This window comes from Sus scrofa, chromosome 6 (genome assembly GCF_054392235.1).
Source record: "Sus scrofa isolate SSC_HxYL_T2T_F1_AM1 chromosome 6, Sscrofa_HxYL_maternal_Yorkshire_Landrace_v2.0, whole genome shotgun sequence".
Classification (NCBI taxonomy): Eukaryota; Metazoa; Chordata; class Mammalia; order Artiodactyla; family Suidae; genus Sus; species Sus scrofa.
The window spans coordinates 169,874,345-169,900,145 of record NC_139388.1 but is presented as its reverse complement, the minus strand read 5'-3'; the positions used below and the strand labels follow the sequence as shown (position 1 = coordinate 169,900,145).

Genomic DNA, 25,801 nt, shown 5'->3' with positions numbered 1-25,801 from the left:
TGGCCTCTTCCCTCCTGCGTAGGAATTCATTTTCATACAGTCTGTGGTAAAAAGGCTGTTCAGCCTTTGGTTTCACATCTTTAGTAACGAAGTTTGGAGTTTCTGCTGTGGCAGGGTGGGCTAGTGATTCAGCTTGTCTCTGTGACATTGCTGGTTTGATCGCCAGCCTGGAGCAGTGGGTTAAGGATTCGGCATTGCTGCAGCTATGGCGTAGGTTGTAGCTGTGGCTCAGAGTCGATCCCTGACCCAAGAACTAACATATGCCTCATGTGTAGCCGAAAAAGAAAACAACAAAAAATAAGTTCACTGTTGGAGTTCTTGTGGCTTAGTGGATTACAAACCTATCTAGTATCCATGAGGATGTGGATTCGATCGCTGGCCTCGCTCAGTGGGTTAAGGATCCAGTGTTGTGAGCTGTGGTGTAGGTCACAGACGCAGCTTGGATCTGGCATTGCTGTGGCTGCAATCTAGGCTGGCAGCTGCAGCCCTGATAGACCCTTAGCCTGGGAACTTTCATGTGCTGCAGGTGTGGCCCTAAAAAAAATTTTTTTAATTACAAAAAAAAAAAAAAAGGGTTCATAATTGAAGTTTGTGGCTAGTACTGATTGGGCCCTCTGACCCCTCCCGTGTCACATGTGTGAGAGGCTTTCTGTAGACTTTTATGGCAAAGGACAGGTGTTCCTTTGGGCTTTCTCCAAAATTAGGCGGCCTTTGAAATCCCTTTTTGGTAGTGTCAAGATTGCTTCCTGCCAAAGAGTAAGCACTATTTTCATTTTACCAACACCTGCTTTTCTTATCTGTCTTTTTTTAAACAACTGCTTTCCAAAGTAATTCTAAAAGAGGGACATCTCCCGAACTTGTTCTTATCCTGACCCTGTTGTAGGCAAATCACTTCACTTCTTTCTGTCTGTTAAACTGGGGATGATGATGGCACTTGGTGCCCTGGAAGGATTAAATGAGCCAATACGTGCAGAATTGTGCAGAGTGCTCCCCAGTTGTAATAGTGATTTCGCTGCTATCTTTGTTTTAAAATTCACATGCTGCTGATCCTCAAACTTCATTTTGCGTCTGTTAATTTTCCTTCGGCTTCCATTAGTTTTCTCATACTCTTTTTTTCCCATGGGTAACTCTAGGTATCACTTATCATTGTGTCCTGCCCGTGGACGCTGTGTTGGCTAAGATGAGGCAGTGGCGGCGGGGTGCTCTCCTGCTGTCTCCCACAGGCTCACTGCTTATGACAGCTAAAAACTGGCCAGTTGGGGCACCTCAGGACGTGGACTGAAGCAAGAAACACTGAATTATCTGCTTTGGGGGGGCATTGTTTTGGTGGCAGGAAAAAAAATCCATTAAAAGTGGTTTAAGGTGTTTGATATTTTCCTTCCCTCCTGGGTAAGGGCGAGAACAGCTCGAGCTGTGTTCAGATGTGAGTCTCCTGGTAGGAAAGGAAAAGTCCTTTTTTTTTTAATGGAAAGATAAAGTAATAAAGAATCCTGGCTGTGATTTAGCCTCAGGGAACTTTGTATGGCAGAGAATGATTCACAGATCCTGGCTTCAGTGGCTCTGAATAAACATATAGTTCTAATTGGCAAGATATCAAAGGCTTGCTCTTGGATTACAAGCAGGAAGCTGAAGGTTTCTAGGATATTTCTGTTTCTGAAAGTAGGAAAATTTGGTTTCCTGGAAAACTTACTTTCTTTTTAAACTTGTACTACAGAAAATCTCAAAAATATTCCAAATTGGAGAGCGTAGTCTTCCATCCCCAGTGTCTATGTTATCAACTCATGGTCAATATTATCTCATCTCCGTTCCACCTAACCCCCCCCAGCCAATTATTTTAAAGCAAATCTAAGACCATGCAATTTCATCTGTAAATATTTCAGTTTGTATCTATAAAGGTAAGAACTCTAAAAACAAAAGCATATTTGGAGTTCCCGTCATGGCGCAGTGGTTAACAATCCAACTAGGAACCATGAGGTTGCGGGTTCGATCCCTGGCCTTGCTCAGTGGGTTAAGGATCCAGCGTTGCTATGAGCTGTGGTGTAGGTCGCAGATGCAGCTCGGATCTCGCATTGCTGTGGCTGTGATGTAGGCTGGTGGCTACAGCTCTGATTGGACCCCTAGCCTGGGAACCTCCATATGCCTCGGGAGCGGCCCAAGAAATGGCAAAAAAATGACCAAAAAAAAATTAAATAAAAAATAAAAACAAAAGCATATTACCATTATCATAGCTTAAAAATAATAATTTATCGATATCATCAGATATCCAGTATTCAGGTGCTTTAGGACAGTTGGTTTTTTTTGTTTGTTTTTGTTTTTGGCTGTGCTCATGGCATGCAGAAGTTTCCAGGCCAAGGATTGAACCCAAGTCACAGCAGTGACAATGTCAAGTCCTTAAGGTGCTGAGGCACAAGGGAACTCTTTTGCCTTTTTTTTTTTTTTTTTTTTTTTTTGGTCTTTTCAGGGCTGCACCCTGCAGCATATGGAGGTTCTCAGGCTAGGGGTCAAATCGGAGCTGCAGCTTCCGGCCTACACCACAGCCAAAGCAATGTAGGATCAGTGCCAGGCGTGCAACCTACATCACAGCTCATGGTAACGCCAGATCCTTAACCCAGTGAGCAAGGCCAGGGATCGAACCCTCATCCTCATGGATCCTAGTCGGGTTCATTAGCCATCGAGCCATGACGGGGCTCCCTATATTTGATTAATATATCTCTTAGGTAGGGTGACCGTGTAGTGTATTATCTAATCAACCTGGAAACCTAATAATGAAAGAGAATTCTGTTAACAGTTATACTGGGACAGTAGGCATACACCTGGGTTGTCAGGGATACATGAGGAGGTCTGCTCACTCTACTTTTAAGTTTCTTTTAATCTAGATTTTCCCACTCTCTTTTTTTTTTTTTTATTTCCATCTGGCATTTCCTTTGTTGAAGAAACTGGGTTATTTGTCCTTGTCGGCTTTCCCACATTCTGGATTCTGCTGATTACCGAGAGGTTGTCTCACATGTTCTTAGGATCTCTGTTTCCTGTAAACCGGGGGCCTGAGCTCACTCTGGTTTAATTTGAGGGCACGGAGACGAGTATTAATAGTTGGTGCAGTGCACAGCGATTAGGAGAGAAGTAATGGCAAGTCTCTCCCTTGTTTTGATAGTGGTGGCCCTTGATAATTCTCATTTAGATCCGTTATTTTGTTAAGAGTTTGCAAAAAAGGTGATATTCCCATTTCTTTTTCATTTATTAGCTGCAAAATTTACTTGAAAGGAATTTCCCTCTTGTTGTCTATTTGTCACCCTGAGGTACAGTTAGACACTCTTAACTTTTCTTTTCTCATTTTTTTAAAGTTTTATTGAAGTATAATTGATTTACAGTGTTGTGAGAATTTCTTTTTCTTTTTCTTTTTTTTTCCTTTTTTTAGGGCTGCACCTGCAGCATATGAAGGTTCCCAGGCTAGGGGTCAAATTGGAGCTACAGCTGCCAGCTGATGCCACAGCCACAGCAACACAGGATCCGAGCCGGGCCTACGACCTACACCACAGCTCACGGCAACGTCAGATCAAACCTGAGCGAGGCCAGGGATCAAACCTGCAACCTCATGGTTGCTATTCAGATTTGTTTCTGCTGCGCCACAGTGAGAACTCCGAGTGTTTCTGTTATACAACAAAGTGATTCAGTTGTACGTATACACATCCATTTTTTTCCAGATTCTTTTCCCGTATAGATTATCACACACAGACAGAAATCTGTGTGATAAAACTGATGAAAAAATTATCATAATTTTGGGTAGAGATTCCTATGCTGTACAGTAGGTCCCCATTGACCAGTCATCCCATGTAGCGCCGTGTGCACATGCCAATCCTGAACCCCCAGTGCATCCCCCCCCATCCTGTCCCTTTTGGTAACAGGAAGTTCATTTTTAAAGTCTGTGAGTCTCTTTCTGTTCTGCAAATAAGTTCATTTGTATCCTTTTCTAAGATTCCACATATAAATGATATCATATGATGTAGGTACCCTCGCTCCTGAGTCAACTTATTTATAGACTCTTTCCTGGACCTGTATTTTAACCTGAGGCCTGAGTGTTCCAGTGACCAGTTCTTGCTCAGTGTTTCATAACTTCTGCTTTGTAGTGAAGAGTGTTTGGGCAACAGGAGATTTCTGTCTGTGGGAAGGCCCTTGAGGCTTGCCATTTTAGTAGCTGCTGACTGAAGGCTAAGCTAAGAAAAACCTTGACTTCTTCTTCTGGCTCCTAGTAGGCCGGTGACTACAGCTCTGATTGGACCCCTAGCCTGGGAACCTCCATATGCCATGGGTGGGGCCCTAAAAAGACCAAAAAAAGAGAATACTTTAATATGACTTTTTTAAGTTAGCTACTCTGCAAAACCACTGGCAGAAATTCAAAAGCTTGATAATACATTCTGTTGACAAGTCAGTGAGCAAACAGATAATCTCTTACAGTATGGGCGGAAATACAGAATAAGGTAACTACTATGAAGGGAGATCTGATAAAACGACATGTGCATTTATTCTCTGACTCAGCATCCTCAAATCTAGGAATTTATCCTGGAGATTCACCATGAAAATTAAGGGTCTATGCCAAGGATCACTGAAAATTATTTGTGTCTCTGACTCTTCTGTTAAGCGTGCAAGTTCCTCAACAGAAGGACTCTCTAAGCCCCAACGTATTTTATTTATTTTTGGGGGGCTGCACCCACAGCACATGGAAATTCCCAGGTTAGGGGTCGAATCAGGGCTGCAGCCTACACCACAGCCACAGTAACATGGGATCTGAGCCGCATCTGCGACCTACACCACAGCTCACTGCAACACCAGATCCTTAACCCACTGAGCAAGGCCAGGGATCAATCCTGAATCCTGACGGGTACTAGTTGGTTTTTTTTTTTTTTTCTTTTAGGGCAGCACCTGCGGCATATGGAAGTTATAATACATATTTAAAACAGGGAAGTTAGTGTTGAAAAATACCGTCATCTAATTCACAAACTTACGTTTTCGCCAAATGTCCCAGTGATGTCTTTTATATTCAATCCAGGATCACGTTATATTTTTACTATTTCTTTTGGTTCTTCAATTTGAAACAATTCCATAGTTTTTTTTGTTTGTTGGTTTTTTTGGGTTTTTTTTGCCACAGCCATGACATGCGGAAGTTCCCGGGTCAGGGATCAAACCTGTGCCACAGCAATAACCCAAGCCACTGCATATGGAAGTTCCCAGGCTAGGGGTCGAATCGGAGCTGTAGCCACCGGCCACAGCCACAGCCACAGCAAAGCAGAATCTGAGCTGTGTCTGCAGCCACAGCCACAGCAAAGCAGAATCTGAGCTGTGTCTGCGACCTACACCACAGCTCTCGGCAATGTTGGATCACTGAACGATGCGAGGAATTGAACCGGCGTCCTCATGGGTAATAGATTCGTTTCTGCTGAGCCACAGTGGAAACTCCTAACCTGTTTTCAAATTCATTCCTGACATGATAGCCCACCCCCTGGGATACTTGAGTGTGTGCTTACCGCAGAGACTTTTGCATGGTTAACCTGGTGCAGCACGAGAGAACTCCAGCTCTGCATTGTCTCAGGTTTTATGACCATGACCCTTTTGAAAATTAGAGGCCAGCGTTCACTGGTGACCTAGTGGGTTAAGGATCTGGTGTTGTCACTGTTGTGGTTTGGGTCACTGCTGTGGCGAAAGTTCAGTTTCTGGCCTGGGAACTTGTGCACGCCATGGGCATGGCCAAAAAAAATCTTTATAAAAAGGAAAATTACAGGCCAATTATTTGAGAGAATGTCCCTTAATTTTGTCAGGTATTTCCTCAGGATTAGATTTGGGTTTTGCATTGCTCGAGAGGAAAAACTTCCTTTCCTCTCTTAATTCAGTGCCTGGGGTGTGCGACAAAAGACACATCAACAAGAGAAAAGGCATACAGTTTTTATTAATATTTACATATGTGGGAGTTCCCAGAAAAGAAGTGAAACTCAGAGAAGTGGCTAGACTTGGAAGCTTACGTATATATAAGCTTTCCCTTTGCAAAGGAAAGAAGGTTTGAGCTTCAAGGGATGGTAAATCGTGGGTAAGTAACTGGGAAATAGTGGGGGAACTCGTGGAAGATACGGGCTTATGCACATGCTTGGTCGCTCCTCCCTGCCTGGTAGAGAAGGATACCTTCCTCCAAGGGAAGTCTGCCACGTTTTCGGCAGGTGGAGGAGGGCGGAGAACTCTTCGGTTACCTTCAGCTTAAAATAATTCCTTGCCACAGTAGCACTTGGGGAGGCACCTTCTGATCCTCTTCAGCATCTTTGGGAGGAATATTACCATTCCTGAGAAAGGATGGTGGTTTTTCTCTCATGCGTCCTATCAGGTGATACAGGCTTTCGTTTTGTCTCGTTGTAAAGTTCACTTTGATCACTTGAGTAAGGTGTGTCTGCTAGGTTTCTCTGTTTTAAAGTTACTCTTTCTGCCTTTGTAATTAACGAGTATTTTGTAGGAAGGGTCTTGAAATTACTAACTACCCCATTCCTCAGCAGATTTTAACCCTCTGTTTTTAGCATCCGTTTATGTTTCTTGTCTGAATTATTATGCTGTTCTGGTTGCCAAATAATATTTCTCTAATTCCATTATTCCACATTCATCCGTTGAAATTGCACTGTAAGGAAAAGCTTTCTCCTCTCCCTGTTATTTTTTCACTTGTTTTGTCATATCTGCATGAATTCAGTGGGCTCTTATTTTATTTAATGGGTGATAATCTATTCATATCACGCATGTTTTGGTGCTTGCACTGGACCATATTTATTTAGTCAAGGGGAGTTTCTTCAGGCTGACTTATTTGTCTTTTTGTCATACCGCCGTCATTCGTCGGGAATTTCCTCTTGCCAGTCGAGGTGATCCTGGGTGGCTTACTTCGTGCTCTCCCCGCCCGAGCCCTTGGATTAGTTATGGTGTTTAAAAGCCAGGATAAGGATGATGGGCGCGGTTGCTGATAGTTGGGTTCTCTGTTCCCAGAGAATGTGTGCGTATAACTTGCACATAGCTTTTTAAATTTCTCAACCTCTGTATATTGAAAACTGTAAGTTGACCTTGACATCTCTGCTTCCCCTTCCTTTTTTCCACCTCCACATTTGCAACTCTTCTCTTTGATAATGAGAATCCTGACTCCAGTTACTCTCTATATACTTATTTGATAAAGTCTTCATCTGTAGCCAGTCTCATTTTGCAAGCACTGTATATATGCGCTCCTCATTTTGCTGGGTCTCTGACATCCTATGCCAAACGGATACCACTGTTCTCTGCAAGCAACCTTCTTACCTTCATCAGTCTGTGACATCCATGCCAGGCACCATCCCCACAACCCACAACCACTTGGCCATCATCATAATCTGATGGGTTCGAGACTGAATTATTCAGGAAGGAAGGCGAGAAGGGAGGATTCTTGGGTCCACTGAGTACATCAGATGGGTTTTCTGCATCTGTGGAGTTGATTATATAGTTTCTGTCCTTGATTCTGTTAAAACAACATAACATACTGGTTTTTAAACTAACTTTGCATTGGCTATATCATACATATACATTTTTTTCTTTCCCTTTCCTTCTGTTTTTCTTGTCTCTTTTTAAATGGCTTTTAAACTTTTTAATTTTAATTTTTAACCATGGCTAAATATACTTTAGTTGCTTTTAAGTGTACGGTTCTGTGGCATTAAGCTCCTCCACATTGTCATGCACCGTCCCTCCCATCCACTTCCAGAATGGTTTCATCTTCCCAGACTGAAACTCTGCGCCCATCAAACACTTTAACTCTCCATTTCTTCTTCTCACAAGCCCTGGCAGCCACCACTCTACTTTCCTTCTCTGTGAATGTGAGTACGGCAGGCACCTCGTTTAGGCGGAATTGTAAAACACTTGTCCTTTTGTGACTGCTTACTTCACTCGGCATACTGTCTTGAAGGTTCAAATTTCCTCCCTCTTTTGGAGTTCCTGTCCTGCAGCAGAAAAGAATCCGACTAGGAACCACGAGGTTGTGGGTTTGATCCCTGGCCTCGCTCAGTGGGTTAACCTTGCCGTGAGCTGTGATGTAGGTCGCAGATGGTGGCTGTAGCTCTGATTAGACCCCTAGCCTGGGAACTTCTGTATGCCGCAGGTGCAGCCCTAAAAAGCAAAAAAAAAAATTCCTTCCTTTTTAGAGCTGAATAGTATTCCATTGTGTGTATCAACCACGTTTTGTTTTTCCAGTTATTGGCAGACACTTGGGTAACTTCCGCCTTTGGACCATTATGAATGGTGTTGCTGTGACCATGGTGTGCGCGTGTCTAGTCGAGTCCCTGCGTTCAGTTCTTTGGGGCCTGTGCCCAGGTGTGGAGTTGCTGGATCACTAGGTCCTTTTTTGAGGAAGCACCGTACTACTTTCCACTGTGACTGCGCCGTGGTATGATTCCCATCAGCAATGCTCATGTCCCAATTTCTCCACATCCTAGCCAGCACTCGTCGTTTTCTGTTTTCGTAGTTGTTGTTGGTAAAACCATCCCAGTGAGTATGAAGCAGTGTCTCATTGTAGTTTTGATTTGCTTTTCCCTCATGATTGGTGACGCGGAGCAGATTTTCACGTGCTTGTTGGCCATTCGCGTTATCTTCTTTTGAGAAGTGTCTGTTTGAGTCTTACACTCATTTTAAAATGTGGTGTTTCTTGTTTTGTTCTTGAGTTGTAAAACTTCTAAGTATCTTTGTATATAGCTTTTGTTCTGGTTCCCTTTGAATGAGTAAATATTTTTGAAAGAGGTATGTTCTTTCTAGTCTAAATGTTTATAAGAAGTTTGTGTAGAAGAAAGACTAGGACCGTGGACTAGACCGTGAAGTAGTGTCTGTGGTTCATAGTGAAGCTCATTATTTTGCAGTTTTTTCTAACGTATCTCTGTCATTATGCTCTATGCTGTGGTCCTGAATAGGGTCAGGGCAATAAATAAGCTCCCAGAGCCATCCATTCACTGTGTCTTTGTGTGGGTTCCTTAGTATGGTCTTTCACTATTTCTCTTTTTGATTATGTTAAAGCTAGAGTTTACCTCGTCTAATTGAAGTGTAATTGATATAATATTGGTTTCAGGTGTACAGTGTAATGGTTTAATATTTGCATATATTGTAAAATGATCACCCCAATAAGTCCAGTTAACACCCATCACCACACATAGTTTTTTTCTGTGATGAGAACTTTTGAGATCCACTCCCTCTCTTAGTTACTTTCTTTTTCCTTTTTTGGCTGCTTCACGGCATATGGAGTTCCTGGGCCAGGGATCAGATCCAAGCCACAGTTGTGACCTGTGCACCAGCTGTGGCAATGCTGGATCCTTTAACCTACCATACCAGGCCAGGGACCGAACCTGCGTCCTGGTGCTGCAGAGACACCACCGACCCCGCTGTGCCACAGCAGTGGAGCGCCTCTCCTAGCAACGTGTAAACACACAATACCGTGTTATTGGCTGTAGTCACCATGCTGCATATTATATCCCCGTGACTTACTCATTTTGCAGCTGGAAATTTTGTACCTTTCAACCCCCTTAACCCATTTTGCCTACTCTGCCCGCTCCCACCTCAGGCACCCACTGATCTTAATCTCTGTAATCGTGGAAGTATTTGTTTTTGTTTTAGATCTCATGTACAAGTGAAATTATATGTTCCTTATCTTTTTCTGTCTGATCTGACCTGTTTCACTTAGCATAATGCCCTTGATCCATCCATGTTTTCGCAAATGGCAAGATATCATTCTTTTTAATGGCTGAATGATATTCCTCTGTGTGTGTGTGTGTGTGTGTGTGTATTTTCTCTTTATCCATTCGTCCATTCACTGTCTTGTAATTCAGTATCTTATAATTTTAACTTATAGAACATCCAGTTAAGTTTTTCTTTATCCAACTATTCTTGTTTCATTAATGCCAGTTTTCGTTCATTAACTTTTTTAATGCAGTTCTTTTTTTTTTTTTTTTTTTTTTTTGGTCTTTTTGTCTTTTTGCCATTTCTTGGGCTGCTCCTGTGGCATGTGGAGGTTTCCAGGCTAGGGGTCTAATCGGAGCTATAGCCGCCGGCCTACACCACAGCCACAGCAACGCGGGATCCGAGCCGCATCTGCGACCTACATCACAGCTCACGGCAGTGCCGGATCCTTAACCCACTGAGCAAGGCCAGGGATCGAACCCGAAACCTCATGGTTCCTAGTCGGATTTGTAGCTATAGTCACCATGAGCCACAATGGGAACTCCTAATGTAGTTCATTTTTATTTCTTTTTTTTTGTGGCCATGTCCATGGCATGCAGAGGTTCCCAAACCAGGGATCGAACCCATGCCACAGCTGTGACCAGAACCACAGCAGTGACAACACTGGATCCTTAGCCCACTGAGCCACAAGGAAACTCTATCATTTATATTTCTCTATTTCTTTCTCTCTCTCTTTATTTATTTTTTGGCTGCACCTGCAGCATGTGGAACTTCCTGGGCCAGTGTTCAAACCCATGCCATAGTAGTGACCCAAGTGGAGCTGCATAATAAATTCTATAATGGAAGGTTATGCAAAATTCAGTGCTAGTATATGGAGAACAATCTTTAATGCTGCCCTGGAGAACACAAGAAAGGCTTCAGAGAGAATTCAGAAGCTCTTGAGTTAAGAAGAGAATAACTAACATATATTTTCTAGGTAGGCATTTGAGACAAGGGTATTGAAGCAGAAGCAGTAGCATGTGCGAGGGAGCAGAGACATACTGGCCGGGGCTTGTTTCCTGTTGGGGTGAAGAGTGTATGGAGGGTGGGTTTGTGGGGAGGAGGTGATGGGTAGGACAGATCTGCAGGGGACTGGCCGTATCATGCAGGATCTTGAATGACACGCTAGTAACTAGTTTAGGTGTTTGTTTGTTTGGCTGCGGCGGTTGTCGGAGGATTTTGAGCAGAGGTGTGGCGATCACTTGCTCGTTCCCTTTAAACACACGACTGTAGCTTAGGATTGAACCAGGGTTGTACCAGTTGAAATGTAGTAATTACTGCTTGCCACAGGTTTCTTCTCCCACCCCAGCCAGCCCCCTCCTGTTCACTTTACATATGACTTTACACACTGTATTTAAAGCTACCCACATTTCATGTGTAATTTTTATTTTGTCAAAGTAGTATATGGACATGATTTCGGAATGACTTCTTTAGTGCTGATAAAAGAAAACATACTCTCTCTTGCCCCACTCTTGCCATCCTTGATTGTTGCGGCTCGCAAGGAAGTACTTGGAATTATTTCATTTATTTCAATGTTGATTGACTTTATAACTGTTACTCCTAATTGAATCCTTGTGTGCTGTGGTTGTGTTTGTTTTCTTTTAAAACTTTTTGTTTTCTCGAGGGTGTTAGTTACTTCCCCTTTGCGTTGTCTTTTGTTCTATCTACAGTTCATTCATTCACCCCCAAATTTTCCATCGGAGCTGCAGTCTGCAGTCTGTCTCATTGGATGATTTCATCATCCTCCCTCTGCTTCCGTCTAGACTGATTATTCTCTAGTCTTCTTGCATATATTATGGTATTACCTGTACCTCTTTCCACTGTGGATCTAATAAGCTCCCCCAAAGAGTTCCCGCTGTAGGTAGCGGGTCCCATGAACCTGGCTAATATGGCTAGTATCCATGAGGACGTGGGTTTGATCCCTGGCCTTGCTCAGTGGGTTAACAATCCAGTGCTGCCGTGAGTTGTTGTGTAGGTTCGCAGATGTGACTCGGACCTGGCATTGCTGTGCCTGTGGTCTAGGCCTGCAGCTGTAGCTCCAATTCAAACCCTAGCCTGGGACTTTCCATATGCTGCAGGTAGAGCCCTAAAAAGACAAAATGATGATGCTGATAATAATAATAATAAGTTCCCCAGGTCTTCTACCTTCATCTTCATCAAAACCTTCATTTTGCTGGAGCATAGACACCCCAGATTCTTTTTTTTCTTTTCTTTTCTTTTTTTTTTTTTTTGCTTTTTAGGGCCGCCCCTGCAGCATATGGAAGGTCTCAGGCTAGGGGTTAAATCATAGCTGTAGCCGCCGGCCTACACCACAGCCACAGCAATGTGGGATCCAAGCCACGTCAGCGACCTACACCACAGCTCACGGCAACGCCAGATCCTTAGCCCACTGAGCGAGGCCAGGGATCAAACCCACATCCTCATGGATCCTAGTCAGGTTCGTTAACCACTGTGCCGCAAAGGGAATCCCGACACCCAGATTCTTCAAAGGCAGCCGTGTCAGCTTGTATTGCCTGTGTTGTCTTCCCCTACGTGTCTGAGTTTCTTCAGCTGTGGGTCCTGAAGGCAAAGGATTGATTATATTCCTATATTTTTTAGTCCTTCTAGTGGCTGACTTAGAACCTTGCTATTCACTGTCACTGAAAGTGAGTGGCATATAGCAGTTTGACTACCGAAAGTGCAGGCTTGGTCCTAAAAGTAGCCTTTGTATCCATGGCCACCTCCTAGAAACAGAGCTGTGTCCTAATCTTCTCTATTGTGGAAACTTGGGCACAGGCCAGACAGCTGCCCTCGTTACTGGGGGAGGAGGCAGAAAGGAAGGGTTGTTACTAATTCAGGGTTTAACCTGGATGTGAGACACACAGACAAAGCAATTGCGAGGTATCGTGTGTTTCCCTTTATCCACTAGCTCTCAAAGAAGCTGGTCTGGAAATTTAACCTGGGAGTGTGCTTTTAATTTGGAACTTCCAGAGAAATCCGGAAGTCATGGGAACTAGTAAAGACAAACCAAATATACCACAACTTCCTAGGTACTGTGTAATCAGGCATAGCCTTAGACTGCTTCGTTTTTACCAGGGGCCGTATTTGTGGAGGCCTCTGTACAACACTCAAAGACAAAATCTCTAGTCTCATTGAATCCTTTGCTGTGATCACCAAGAAATGCACTCCTTTGACATACTACATGGAGTTCCTGTTGTCACTCAGTGGAAACGCAAACCCGACTAGGATCCATGAGGATGTGGGTTTAATCCCTGGCCTTGCTCCGTGGGTTAAGGATCCAGCATTGCTGTTACCTGTGGTGTAGGTCGCAGACGTGGCTCAGGTCTGGTGCTGCTGTGGCTCTGGCACAGGCCAGAAGCTGCAGCTCCAATTCAGCCCCTAGCCTGGGAACTAACATATGCCCCAGATGTGGCCCTAAAGAGACCAAAAAAAAAAGCATTATTAATTCATGGAGAGCTGCCATCCCAAAAAAGGTAGAAGGGGAATTAAAGGGGACGTCACAGTGTTAGGTAGGGAAATTTGAAAGGTTGGAGGAGATAAGCCCTTGTATAGTCTGGGGAAGGGCATTCCAAGCAGAGGGAATAATTAGTGCAATGGTCCAGGTAGCTTATTGTCTCCATGGGAAATTAGCAGCCTTTGGGCAGACGAGTAAAATCATCTGATTTATGCTTTGAAAGGATCATTGTGGCTCCTTGTGTCGAGAACAGACTGGAAATAGGAGACAAACTAGTTAGGAGGCTGTTGAAATAACCTCCTCTGGGATGGAGAGACTGGAGATTGGAAACCCTACGGGGTGTGCAACCACGCGTCCTACCCTGTGCTCTGTATTCCTTCAGACTGGGAAACAGATTTGAGTACCTGCGAGTAACTGGGGGAGTGATTATTGAAGGTTGGGAACTCTTCATATATGCCACAGTTCAGCAGTTTCACAGAGACTGCACAGGTGCCTTCGTCCCTGCTCCCACTGTCCTTTCCGCTGAGATGGCCATGGTGAAGCACGTAGGAAGGTGAAATGCCAGCCTTGCTCTGAGAAACCTAGTGCCTGGCATGGTAGGAGGACAGCAGTCTGGTTTAACCCAGTCCTTGCAGTAGGGAGCAGAGAGCATCAGCCCAGAGGGCTCCCAGGTCTCCTTCCATCAGCTGAGGGTTTGTGTGGCTGACCCTGTGTACATGCATCTTCTGGAATGAAAGAATGAAGACCTGGGGAAATGGCCAGTGCTTGTTGAAGTGGAAAAATTCGGCAGTTCTTTGTTTTGGATCTCAGCTGAGTCATAGCATCAGTACCAGGGTGTCTGACCTTTTTTTCCCCTGGCAGCTGTTGCAGATTTGCCAAGTGAGATTATATGTACCTTCATAAAAAGGCATGTGGCCTGGAAATATGATCTTCAGTGTTTCAGATTTAATTTAAATTTTAATAAGATCATGACAAATGAAATTAGAATCAATTATCTGTCACTGCAGTTTCAAGAGATCTTCATTTTCTTACACAAAGAGTTTAGACATAGCGGTTTGCTATACCTTATATGTGCCAGGGTGCCAGGTGTACAGGTACCCTCTTTTACTATAGTCTTTGTAAGAAATTATACCCATCCATTCATTCATTTAACAAATCCTCCTGAGAGGCTGCCATGCGCCAGGCAGAGTTCTAGGCACTGAGGAGTAGAGCAGTAAACAGAGTGCATGCAAGCCTAGTCTCACAGAGGCTAGGATTCTAATGGGAGGGAGGGAGACACAGAATGAGAGCCAGAGTGTGTTAGATCATGGTAAGCGCTGTTGAGGAAGATGTATCAGGAAAGGAGGGAGTTCCTGCCATGACGCAGTGGTTAACGAATCCAACTAGGAACCATGAGGCTGCAGGTTCGATCCCTGGCCCTGCTCAGTGGGTTAACGATCCGGCGTTGCTGTGGTGTAGGTTGCAGACGCAGCTAGGATTGGATCCCTCGTTGCTGTGGCTCTGGCGTAGGCTGGCAGCTACAGCTCTGATTAGACCCCTAGCCTGCAAACCTCCATATGCCGCAGGTGGGGCCCTAGAAAAAGTTAAAAAAAAAAAAAAAAGGAAAGGAAAGGAAAGGAGGACAGGGGGCTTTGAGAGGGTGAGAGTTAGCATTTGAAATAGAATCATCTGGAAAAATCCTTTCAGAAACTTGTCTTTGAGCAAAGACCTGAAAGAGAAGAGGGAGTGAGCTGTGAGGGCAGCGATCCGCCTGGCATGTTCTAAGAAGGACGAGGCGGCCCGTGTGGCTGGAGTAGAGTGAATTAGAGGGAAGAGCTTATGGAGACCCTGCATAGCTTACAGGCCATTGTAAGGACTCTGACATTTACTCTCAAGGAAACAGGAGAATTTGAAGCACAAGAATGACTTGGATTTTTTTTTTTTTTTTTTTTTTTTTTTTGTCTTTTTGCCATTTCTTGGGCTGCTCCCACGGCATACGTAGGTTCCCAGGCTAGGGGTCGAATCGGAGCTGTAGCTGCTGGCCTGCACCAGAGCCACAGCAATGCGGGATCCAAGCTGCGTCTGTGACCTACACCACAGCTCACGGCAACACCGGATCCATAACCCACTGAGCAAGGCCAGAGATCGAACCCGCAACCTCATGGTTCCTAGTCGGATTCGTTAACCACTGAGCCACGACGGGAACTCTGGATTTTCTTTTTTTTTTTTTTTTTTTTTGAGGCAAAATAATTTATTCAAGATTACATAGCTAGGAGTTCCCTTGTGGCCTAGTGGATTAAGGATTTGCTGTTGTCACTGCTGTGGCTGGATATTATTTTACATTAAAAAATTTGTATAGCTTTCCTGAAGTATGATTAAAATATAATAGACCATACACATTTTAAAACACACAGTTTGATGGGGCTTGATATACTATGCATCACTGAAACTATAAACACATCTCTACCACTCCCAAATTTCCTTATGCCTCATTATAATACCTCCCCTGCCTCTGGTCGGGCTACCACTAACCTGTTGTCTGTCACTATGGATTAGTTAGCGTTTTCTTGAATTTTATTTGAATGGAATTGTTCAGTATGTACAGTTTCATGTCTGGCTTCTTGGTTTCAGCATAATTATTGTGAGATTCATTTACTGTATGAGTCAGTAGTTGTTTCCTTTTTATTGCTGAATAGTAGTCCTTCGTATGGGTCCACTGTGGTTTGTTTATCCTCCATCTGTTCGTGGACATCTAAGGTGGTTTCCAGGCTTTTGCTGTCGCATGATAAACGGCATATAGTTGGGTCTTGCTCTTGTATCCGATCTGACAGCCTTTGTCTTAACTGCATATGTTTTATTGTCCCACTTTTTCTTTGTCGTACATTAATTATGCTCTTCATTTTTCCTTTGTAGTGGCTGTGTTAGTGTTTGTAATAGAATGTTTTACTTTCGCGTGGTAGTACACCACTGCCTGCTGACGTAAGCGCCTCCCAACAGCGTATTTCCGTTCTTCCCTCCCAGCCTTGTTGCTGTAGCTGTCCTATGTTTTATATCTACATACGTTATAAACCCCACAGAAAATTGTTATATTTCCTTTAAAATTAAAAAAAATTTTAAAGGAAAACAAGTGATTTACATTTACCCACGTAGTTACCATTTTTGGTGCTTTTCTCTGTACGGACCCAGATTTCCGGGTGATGTCGTGTTCTTTCTGCCGCAGGGCGTCCTTCGGCATTTATGATAGTGCAGGTCTGTTGGTGATGGGTTAGTGCAGCTCTTGTGCCTCTGCAAGAGTCTTTATTTGGATTATCTTTGTGAAAAGTATTTCCACTTGGCTCCAGTTTCTAGGTTCGGTACTTTAAGGCATTTCTCCACTGGCTTCTGGTTGTATCTACTGTTTACCAAATAGTAGTCTGTTATCATTGTTGTTTTGTTCTTTTAAGTGTTACAGAATTTTTATGCCTGACTGCTCTGAAGATTTTATCATCTTAGACTGGCTACAGTATATGCCCTGAGGTACTTCATGTTTCTTGTGCTTTGGGTGCATTGAGCCTCTTGGATCTGGACGTTTATAACTATCATCACATTTGGAAATTTTTCAGCAATCCTTTCTTCAAATGTTTTTCTGTCTGTCCTCTCCCTTCTAAGACCTCTGGTCACATGTGTAGTCCGCTTCAAGGTGTCCCACAGCTCCCCGTTCCTCTTTCCTTTCAAAATACCCTTTTCTGGAGTTCCTGTCTCAGCTCAGGGATTAGCAAACCCAACTAGCATCCATGAGGATGCGGGTTCGATCGCTTGCCGTGCTCAGTGGGTTAAGGATCCGGCATTGCTATGAACTGTGGTATAGGTCACAGAAACGGCTTGGATCTGGCATTGCTGTGGCTGTGGTGTAAGCTGGTAGCTGCAGCTCTGATTTGACCCCTAGCCTGGGAACCCCTATATGCTGTGGGTGTGGCCCTAAAAAGACAAGACAAAGATAAATAAATAAACTAAATTAAATTAAATACCCTTTTCTCAGAGTTCCTGTTGTGGTTCAGTGGATTAAAAACCTAACATGTCTGTGATGATGTGGGTTTGATCCCTGGCTTTGCTCAGTGGGTTAAGGATCCGTTGCTGTAAGCTGTGGTGTAGGTCACATATGTGGCTCCGCTCTGGCCTTGCTCATCTGAGACTCCTAATCTCTGGAAGTTCTGTTGGCATTTTTAAAAAGATCTAATCTGTACTCTCTCCTTAACATGCTCATACTTTCCCATGCCTTATGGAAAACATAGAATTTGGGAGTTCCCTTTGTAGCTCAGCGGTTAACGAACCCAACTAGTATCCTTGAGGATGCAGGTTCAATCCCTGGTGTCGCTCAGTGGGTTAAGGATCCAGTGTTGCCGTGAGCTGTGATGTAGGTTGAAGACACAGCTTGGATCCCACATTGCTGTGGTTGTGGTGGAGGCCAGCAGCTGTAGCTCCGATTCAACCGCTAGCCTGGGAACCTCCATATGCCGCAGGTGTGGCCATAAAAAGCAAAAAAAAAAGAAAAGAAAAAAGAAAAACAAAAACAGAAGAGAATATGGAATACAGTTATAATGGTTTTAATGTTTCTTCTCTACCAGTTCTACTATGTTTGTCATCTCTGGGTCTACTGATTTCACCCCTCATTATGGGTCATATTTCCTACCTTTGCCCATGCCTAGTAATTTTATTACATGCAAATCACTGTGAATTTGACCTTGATGTGTGTTTCACATTTTTATTTCTCTCACTCTTTTTGAGCCTTGTTTTGGGAAGCAGTTACGTTACTTAGAAACAATGTGACCCTTTTGAGGACTGTATTTTTTTTAATCTATTTTAATTTCTTTATTTTTTTGGCCATATCTGTGACATATGGAAGTTCCTGGGCCAGGGATCAGACCTGCGCCACGGCAGTGACCTGAGGCACTGCACTGGCAACGCCAGATCCTTAACCCGCTGAGCTGCAAGAGAACTTCGCTGATTGCTTTTCAACTTTGTTAGGTGGGACTAGATTAGCCTTTGGGGCTGGTTTTTCCTTGCTGATGTCCCATGAATTGCCAGGGTTTTGCCCTCTGCCTGGTGGGAACATCAACTGTTCCCAACCCCGAGTACCAAGGAGAAGCACACCTGCTCTTTTTCCTGGGTGGTGTCCTCAGCCTCCAGGTTCCGTGCAGGTCACGTCCTCTCTGTGCCACGGCTGGGGTGTCTTCCAGATGGTGAGCTCAGGCAGTGAGAGTCCTCACCTTGGCTGCTTGGCTGTTTCCCTCCTCTCAACCATCACCGTCCCATTTATTGTCCTGCTTGTTGCCCAGCGCCTGAAAAGGGTTTCCTTTCTCGGTCCAGTTTATTGGTTGTACAAGGTGAGAGCGTAAATCTTTTCTTTGTTAATCTGTCCTGGGTGGAAGTGGATGTTTTTTCTGATTTATATTTTAAAGGTTGTTTTGTTGAGAATAGATTAGGGAGGAGGAGTGGAAGCAGGAATACGAATGAGAAAGCTGTTTCAGGTAATTCGGGTAAGAGGTGACCGTGGCCTGGTCCAAGGTGGCCGTGGCGAAAGAAGTGAGAAATGATCAGATTTTGTATATGTTTTGATGTTAAAGCCAACAAGATTTATAGCAGATTGACATATAAAAGGGAGGAGTCCAGAATGACACATAAGGTTTCTATTATCTTAATTTTATGTTTGAGAGCAACAGGGCATGAGGCTTTCTGAGACTTGCTCGAGGGTCACCCGCAATCGCAAACTCCGGTCTTCTCATTGCAAAGCTCTGTCCGTTCCTCCTGCACAGCTTTGACACTGAGACCCTGAGTCTTAGGGACGACAAGTGCCAAAGGCCTTCAAGGAGAGTAGAGACGTCCTCCTGCCTGGTCAGAAGGATAACAAAGAGATCATACAAAACTTCACTTGCGCTCACGATTCTTAAAGAATGCGTGGAATTGGGTCAGGGAGGAAGGGCGAACGTACCTGGTGAGGAAAGTAGCCGAAGCCCAGGTAGAGAAGTCCTTGAGGCGAGTCTCTGCTCAGGACTCGCTTGGTCTGGATGAGCGTTCTGTGGTTTAATGTGGTTTCATATGTACGTTCTATAAAATTGTTCATGTTGAAAACTGAAGGGCCCGGAGTTTATATTCTTGAGAGTATGTTTTATTTCCCCTTAGAACATCTGGGGGCAGTGTCCTGAGCTTTCTCACCCTGAGTCTCCTGAAGGGGGGTGACCACAGCTGCTGACTCCTAGATGGCGGGTGTCCTGTTTCCGTCCTGAGTTCCTTCAGGAGCTATGATGTGATGGCTTGATGGCTGCACCATTCTTTGTTTACTGATGTGGCAGGCAGTAGTTTTCATTCACAGAGTTGACCGAGGTCTATGGAAGGTTTTATTTCTAGTTTTTTAGGATGGAAGGAATGGGGAATTCCCGTCATGGCTCAGCGGTTAACGAACCCGACTGGCATCCGTGAGGACGCAGCTTTGATCCCCGGCCTTGCTCAGTGGGTTAAGGATCCGGTGTTGCCGTGAGCTGTGGTGTAGGTCACAGACGTGGCTCAGATCCTGCGTTGCTGTGGCTGTGGTGTAGGCCGGGAGCTACAGCTCCCAATTCAACCCCTAGCCTGGGAACCTCCATATGCTGCGGGTGTGACCCTAAAGAGGGGGGGAAAAAAGAAAAAGGATAGAGGACTGACAGCATCTTTTTATGATGATGAGAATGATCCAGTAAGAAGTAGAAATTCATGACATAGGAGAAGGAGGACAGTGCAAGTACTGGTGAGTAGAGGGATTGATAGGAACGTGGTCCCTCCTGCTGGTGCGGATGGGAAAGTCGATTTTATGGATCTAGATTTGGGCTAATAGGTTTTTGTAGCAGGAATGTGTCGTACTTCTTTTTGCATTATTTCTTTTCGCCCCTAATTGAATAAAAAGCAGTCAGCAGATATAAGGGTAGGATTTGGGGAAGGAGTGCTGGAAGTTTGGGGAGAAATTGCCTTGGAGGGAGCGTATTTCCTAGATGGCTGTAGTATGGACTCACTTGAAATTTATCATCGTAAACACACACACCAGCCTATATGATTTTGGATTTTTTTGGTCACCTCCAGCTGCCCGTGTGTAGTTGCACAATAGATGGAAAGTTGGATTTAAAAGGGTTGGGCTTTCACCAGGACTCTGGTGTCCGGGAGGAATAGCAAGGTTCCAGCTGTAACTAGAATTTAAATTGAATATTGAGAAGAAGGTAAGGATATGGTTTGTTGATAACAGAGTTCATGGAGGCCCAGCGTGTGTGAGCTTTTTTTAAAAGATCAGGGAGGAGCTCTCGTCGTGGCGCAGTGGTTAACGAATCCGACCAGGAACCCTGAGGTTGCGGGTTTGATCCCTGGCCTCGCTCCGTGGGTTAAGGATCCGGCGTTGCCGTGAGCTGTGGTGCAGGTCGCAGATGCGGCTCAGATCCTGCGGTGCTGTGGCTGTGGTGTAGGCCGGTGGCTACAGCTCCGATTGGACCCCTAGCCTGGGAACCTCCATGTGCCGCAGGAGTGGCCCAAGAAAAGGCAAAAAGACAAAATAAATAAATAAATAAAAATAAAAGATCAAGGAGTGAAGGGACTCTGTCAAATCAGAAGGGACGGCTTGGGCATTTGATGGTAACGGGGTCATAAGAGGCGCGAGACAGGATTAGATTAGTCCTGAGAGTTTCTCAGGGAAAAGTGCTTGTCATTTTCTAATTGCAGCCTTTTAAGGTTGGTCACAGTTCTCCCTGCAGTTTCTTGTCGCATCCCAGTAGTCCTTCATCACAGTCTACCATCTACCAGCCTACGGAGTCCGGCTGTGGCCTCACGCCCAGAGCTTCCACAGCCCACTTCTTTTCCTGTCCTTTTTCCTTCCTGCCGCCTACTCGACTTCTCTTCTGCTTCCTGAACCCTCTCTCCCGCTTTCTTCATGGCACTGTTCACTCTCTTGTTCGCTGCTGCTTCCCTAAGCATCTAGAGCGGTGCCTGGGGCACAGCTGATGTTGAGTAAATATTTACTTGGATGAGTATAGAGGACAGGCCTCCTGAAGGCCTTCAAAAGAGGGTCTGGGAAGTGCTGGTGTTTGTAGCGGGTGTGACGGCGTCAAGGTTACTCCTCGGAACTGGAGCGCTGGCTGCACAGGCCCTGAGGGCCCGAGGTCCAGATGGAGTCCCTGTGGTACACTCTGGCCTCTGGAGGTGCTGCCGCTGATGAAGAAGAGGCGACTGGGCTGGGGAAGGCGGTCATGATGGCTGGTGCCAGGGGCTGGGCCCTTACAGAATGGCCGCCCCGAAGGGGCCTCAGGTACCAAGGAGGACCCTATTTTTTATTTTATTTTATTTTTTAAGGCCACACCTGGTGTGGCATATGGAAGTTCCCATGCTAGGGGTCAAATTGGAGCTGAGTCTGCCACCTGCACCACAGCTCACGGCAATGCCAGATCCTTAACCCACTGAGCAGGGCTAGGGATCAAACTTGTGTCCTCACGGTAACTAGTTGGGTTCCTTTGCGCTGAGCCACAACGGAAACTCCAAAAGAAGACCCTAACGAAGTCCTCTCCAGCACCAACAAGTGGATGGTGGCTGCATCTGCCAAGAGACCAACAGTGCCACCATCTGGTTCTGGGTACACAGAGGCGAGACTCAGCAATGCCCTAGCTGTGGAACCTCTTGCAAGCTGGTGCCCTACCAGCTGGCCCACCGAGCCCCTGCAGTAACTCACTCAAGATGTATTGTAAAGACTAGTCATTACAGCGGCTCCTCCTCCCATAAAAAATAAATAAATGAATGAATGAATGAATAAAAGATGGGCTAACTTTCAGAAAATTTATACACACTTTTCAGTAGTAGATATAGCATGAAATGGCTTTTCATCATGATTTGGCTTTCTACAAACAGCCACAAGAAAAAGCTCAGGTGTTAAAATGTGAAGAAAAGCCAACTTTACAGAAGGAACCTAGGCCTATGCTGAAGTTTATGGTGAAATAAGAATGTTTTTCCTTGTCTTTTTAGGACGGCATCTGTGGCGTATGGAGATTCCCAGGCTACGGGTGATATTGGAGCTGCAGCCGCTGGCCTTCACCACAGCCACAGCAATGCCATATTCTTAACCCACTGAGCGAGGCCAGGGATTGAGTCTGCATCCTCATGGATGCTAGTCAGATTCATTTCCTCTGACCCACAGCAGGAACTCCTTGTTGTTGTTTTTGAAGAATATTGCTTAATTCACTGATTAAGCGGTTTTAAAAAATAGATTTTATAGATTAAGTTAATAGTTTCATTTTTTGGGCAAGATTAATTTTTATGAGATATGAGAGTATTTCTGACTTTGGTGTTTTGTTTTCTGAATCCAGTTCTCAGTGGTCATTCTTCATTACACACCATTTAAGACATGGTTGTTTCCTTTAGGGAACTCTGTGTATTTGCTCAGGGGAGCAAAACCTACACATTAAAAAAGTGCCGTGGCAACACAAGATAAAAATCAAGACAGACGAAAGCGATTCCAAGACAGAACACGGTGATTTGTGAAATCTCACTGTACAAACAGTAATTGCTGAGCCAGTTCAGTTTAAAGTGGTGTACTGCCCAGCTCGTGGACTGCTGTCACTCTCGGGCTCCTTACTAGCCGTTTGGGTTCTCTGGGCCCATGACGCAGCCCTGTTGTAACTGACATTTGTGTTTTCCTTGCAGCTGTCGGACAAGTAACCGCAAGAGTCTGATTGTGACCTCTAGCACGTCCCCTACACTCCCGCGACCCCACTCACCACTCCATGGCCACACAGGTGAGTGCTTGGAGGTGAAGGAAGGTGGAATGAAAGAGTGGTCACAGATGCCCCGTTTCTTTCCTTACTTCTCAGCTTGTGTGATTCAGCATATCTCATTGTCCCTTCACTTGGCAGAGCCCGTGGGCATGCTTTCTGTGGGAGACTGTGTTCTGTCTATTTTTGACTCTTAGTCATTTCTTGCCTCGACCTGTCAACATCGCCTTTGGTCTTGTGTGTATCCTGGGTCCACCACCTCTGCTCTAGTGCGTGGAGAATGTGTGGTGACTCCAGGCATCTGGGGCCACGTGATGAGGGCTCCAGCAGCATTTTGTCCTACCACGCCCAGGAGTCAGGGCCCACGGAGATGGTATTCTGCCTCGTGCGACTCTTAATAACTCCCTCTGTTAGAAGAGGAGGCAGCAAAGTGAGAGGCGTGTTCGTTTCACAGTGACGTTGATTTCACGTATTGGAATTGAAGCGAATGATCTCATGTCTTCAGGCTCTGCTTCATCTGGAATGTGGGCTCTTCAGGGTAGCGTAAGGCCGGAATTACTTGCCTCTGACTAAGGAATGTATAAGAATTATGAGGTAGGAGTTCCTGTTGTGGCTCAGAGGTTAACGAATCCGACTAGGAACCATGAGGTTGTGGGTTCGATTCCTGGCCTTGCTCAGTGGGTTAAGGATCTGGTGTTGCTATGAGCTGTGGTGTAGGTTGCCGACGTGGCTCATATCCCATGTTGCTGTGGCTCTGGCGTAGGCCAGTGGCTACAGCTCTGATTCGACCCCTAGCCTGGGAACCTCTATATGCCACAGGTGTGGCCCTAGAAAAGGCAAAAAAAAAAAAAAAAAAAAGGAATTATGAGGTAGAAGACCTAATTTGAGTTAGGCATGTCTTTTGGTCTGGGCATGTATTCTTACATCCCAGGGGAGCCAGACCAGGACCTCAGCTTTGCTGAAGGGGTTGTTGCTTGGCTACACTGTTCACTGCTCTACTTTTTACAGTGGAAGTTACAGACCTGGAGATAATGGAAACAGAGCAGACTTGGAACCATAGAAAGTCATTGCTCCCTGTGTTTGGTAATCTGCAGGCCTTATCTATCTGTGGGCAATAAAAAGATACCCAAGTAGTGAAACGGTATAGCATTAAACCAAATAAGACAGGCCTGTTCCACTTCAGTTTGTCTCCTTGCTCACAGTTGACTGTCTTTGGAGGGAGAAAGTGAGAATGCATGTGGAATAGTTGTTTAAGCACCCTGAGGGAGTTCCCGTCGTGGCCCAGTGGAGACGAATCCGACTAGGAACCATGAGGTTGCGGGTTCGATCCCTGGCCTCGCTCAGTGGGTTAAAGATCCGGCATTGCCGTGAGCTGTGGTGAGGTTGCAGATGCGGCTCGGATCTGGTGTTGCTGTGGCTGTGGTGTAGGCCAGCGGCTATAGCTGTGATTCAACCTGGGAACCTCCATGTGCTGCAGGCGTGGCCCTAAAAAGCCAAAAAAAAAGGGGGGGCGATACCCTGGGAGTCGGGTGATTATGAAACTTATCTTTGTCCTTGGGAGAAGGGTCTCACTTTACTCAGATCCAGCACGGCCCTTCTCCAAGAATCACATCAAACCAAACTGCCTCACGTCACCAAGAGCCCAGGGAGACCCAGGGGACTTGAGACCTACTTGGCTTTTAAAGCAAAGCTCTCGTCATGCGTAGATACTTCCCCCCACGCCCGGACTGGCTGGGTTATGTGTTAGCTCACATGGTGCCTTCTAGCCATGAACTTTCTAAAGGCTCCGCCTGTATCTGACCTGGCCTTTCCATGTATCAGAGTGGATTTAGCACGTCTAGACCGTGAACATAGTTTCACAACTGTAATGTGAGCACCTGGCAGTGATTGCTACTGGCCACCTCGCTCCGACGTGATTATCTGTCTGTTTGGATTCCTGACGGAGTTTGGGACTAAATCTTTTCTGCTCAAGGAGCTTTGATTGAGCGCATCATCTGGCCTTTTTGGCCTGCCCAGGTCTGTGACTCTGCTTTGTAATAGGTATAACACGCTTGGTACTACACACATGTCAGCTATATCATCATTGTCATCTCTCCTTAAATCACTGCAGAAATTCTAGGCAGGCCTCAGACCCAGGGAGGAAGAATTGGTTTAAAAGCCCTTTTTGTGGCCATAGCCTCTATGCTTAACCAGATGCTGCGAAAGGCAGCACTAATTGTTCCGTACTGAGCAAACTTCATTATCAGATTCTCGAATCTTACACCTTTTGATATGTGGGTCCACAGGATATTCTAAGACTTGTTATTTTCACTTTGAAGTTTGGAATTTGTTAGAAAGTATGGGGCCTGTTGAATTGAAAGTAGGTTCGTTTATTCTGTACAGTTCAGTTCAATATTAAATATTATAGATTATAACTACAGTAAGGTCAGTTCAGGAGGCACTTACTAAGCCATTCTGGGAATGGAACCTTCCTAGTTCATTGTTTTGCTTTTTTTTAATTTAATAAACTGTTTTTTAAAGTAGTTTTGTTTTTGTTTTTGACTGTACTCATGGCATATGGAAGTTCCCAGGCCAGGAATAGAATCCAAGCCACAGCTGCAGCAACACCAGATCCTTAACTCACTGAACCGGGCCAGGGATCAAACCTGTGCTTCAGCAGCAACCCCAAGCCACTGCAGAGACAATGCCAGGTCATTAACCTGCTGTGCCACAGTGGGAACTCCTAGAGCAGTTTTATTTTTATTTATTTATTTATCTAAAACGCTGGATCCTTAACCCACTGAGCAAGGCCAGGGATGGAACCCGCAACCCCATGGTTCCTAGTTGGATTCGTTAACCACTGAGCCACGACGGGAACTCCCTTTTTTTTTTGAGCAGA

General features: G+C 45.0%; 1 protein-coding gene across 1 annotated transcript in view; it reads left to right on the top strand.

Moving 5' to 3' along the window:
* MAST2 (microtubule associated serine/threonine kinase 2) overlaps positions 1 to 25,801 on the top strand; it is a 212,218-nt gene that overhangs the window by 139,313 nt on the left and 47,104 nt on the right. The window contains 1 exon segment of the mRNA XM_021096724.2: positions 22,856 to 22,947. Within this exon segment, the coding sequence (XP_020952383.2) occupies positions 22,856 to 22,947 (92 nt within the window).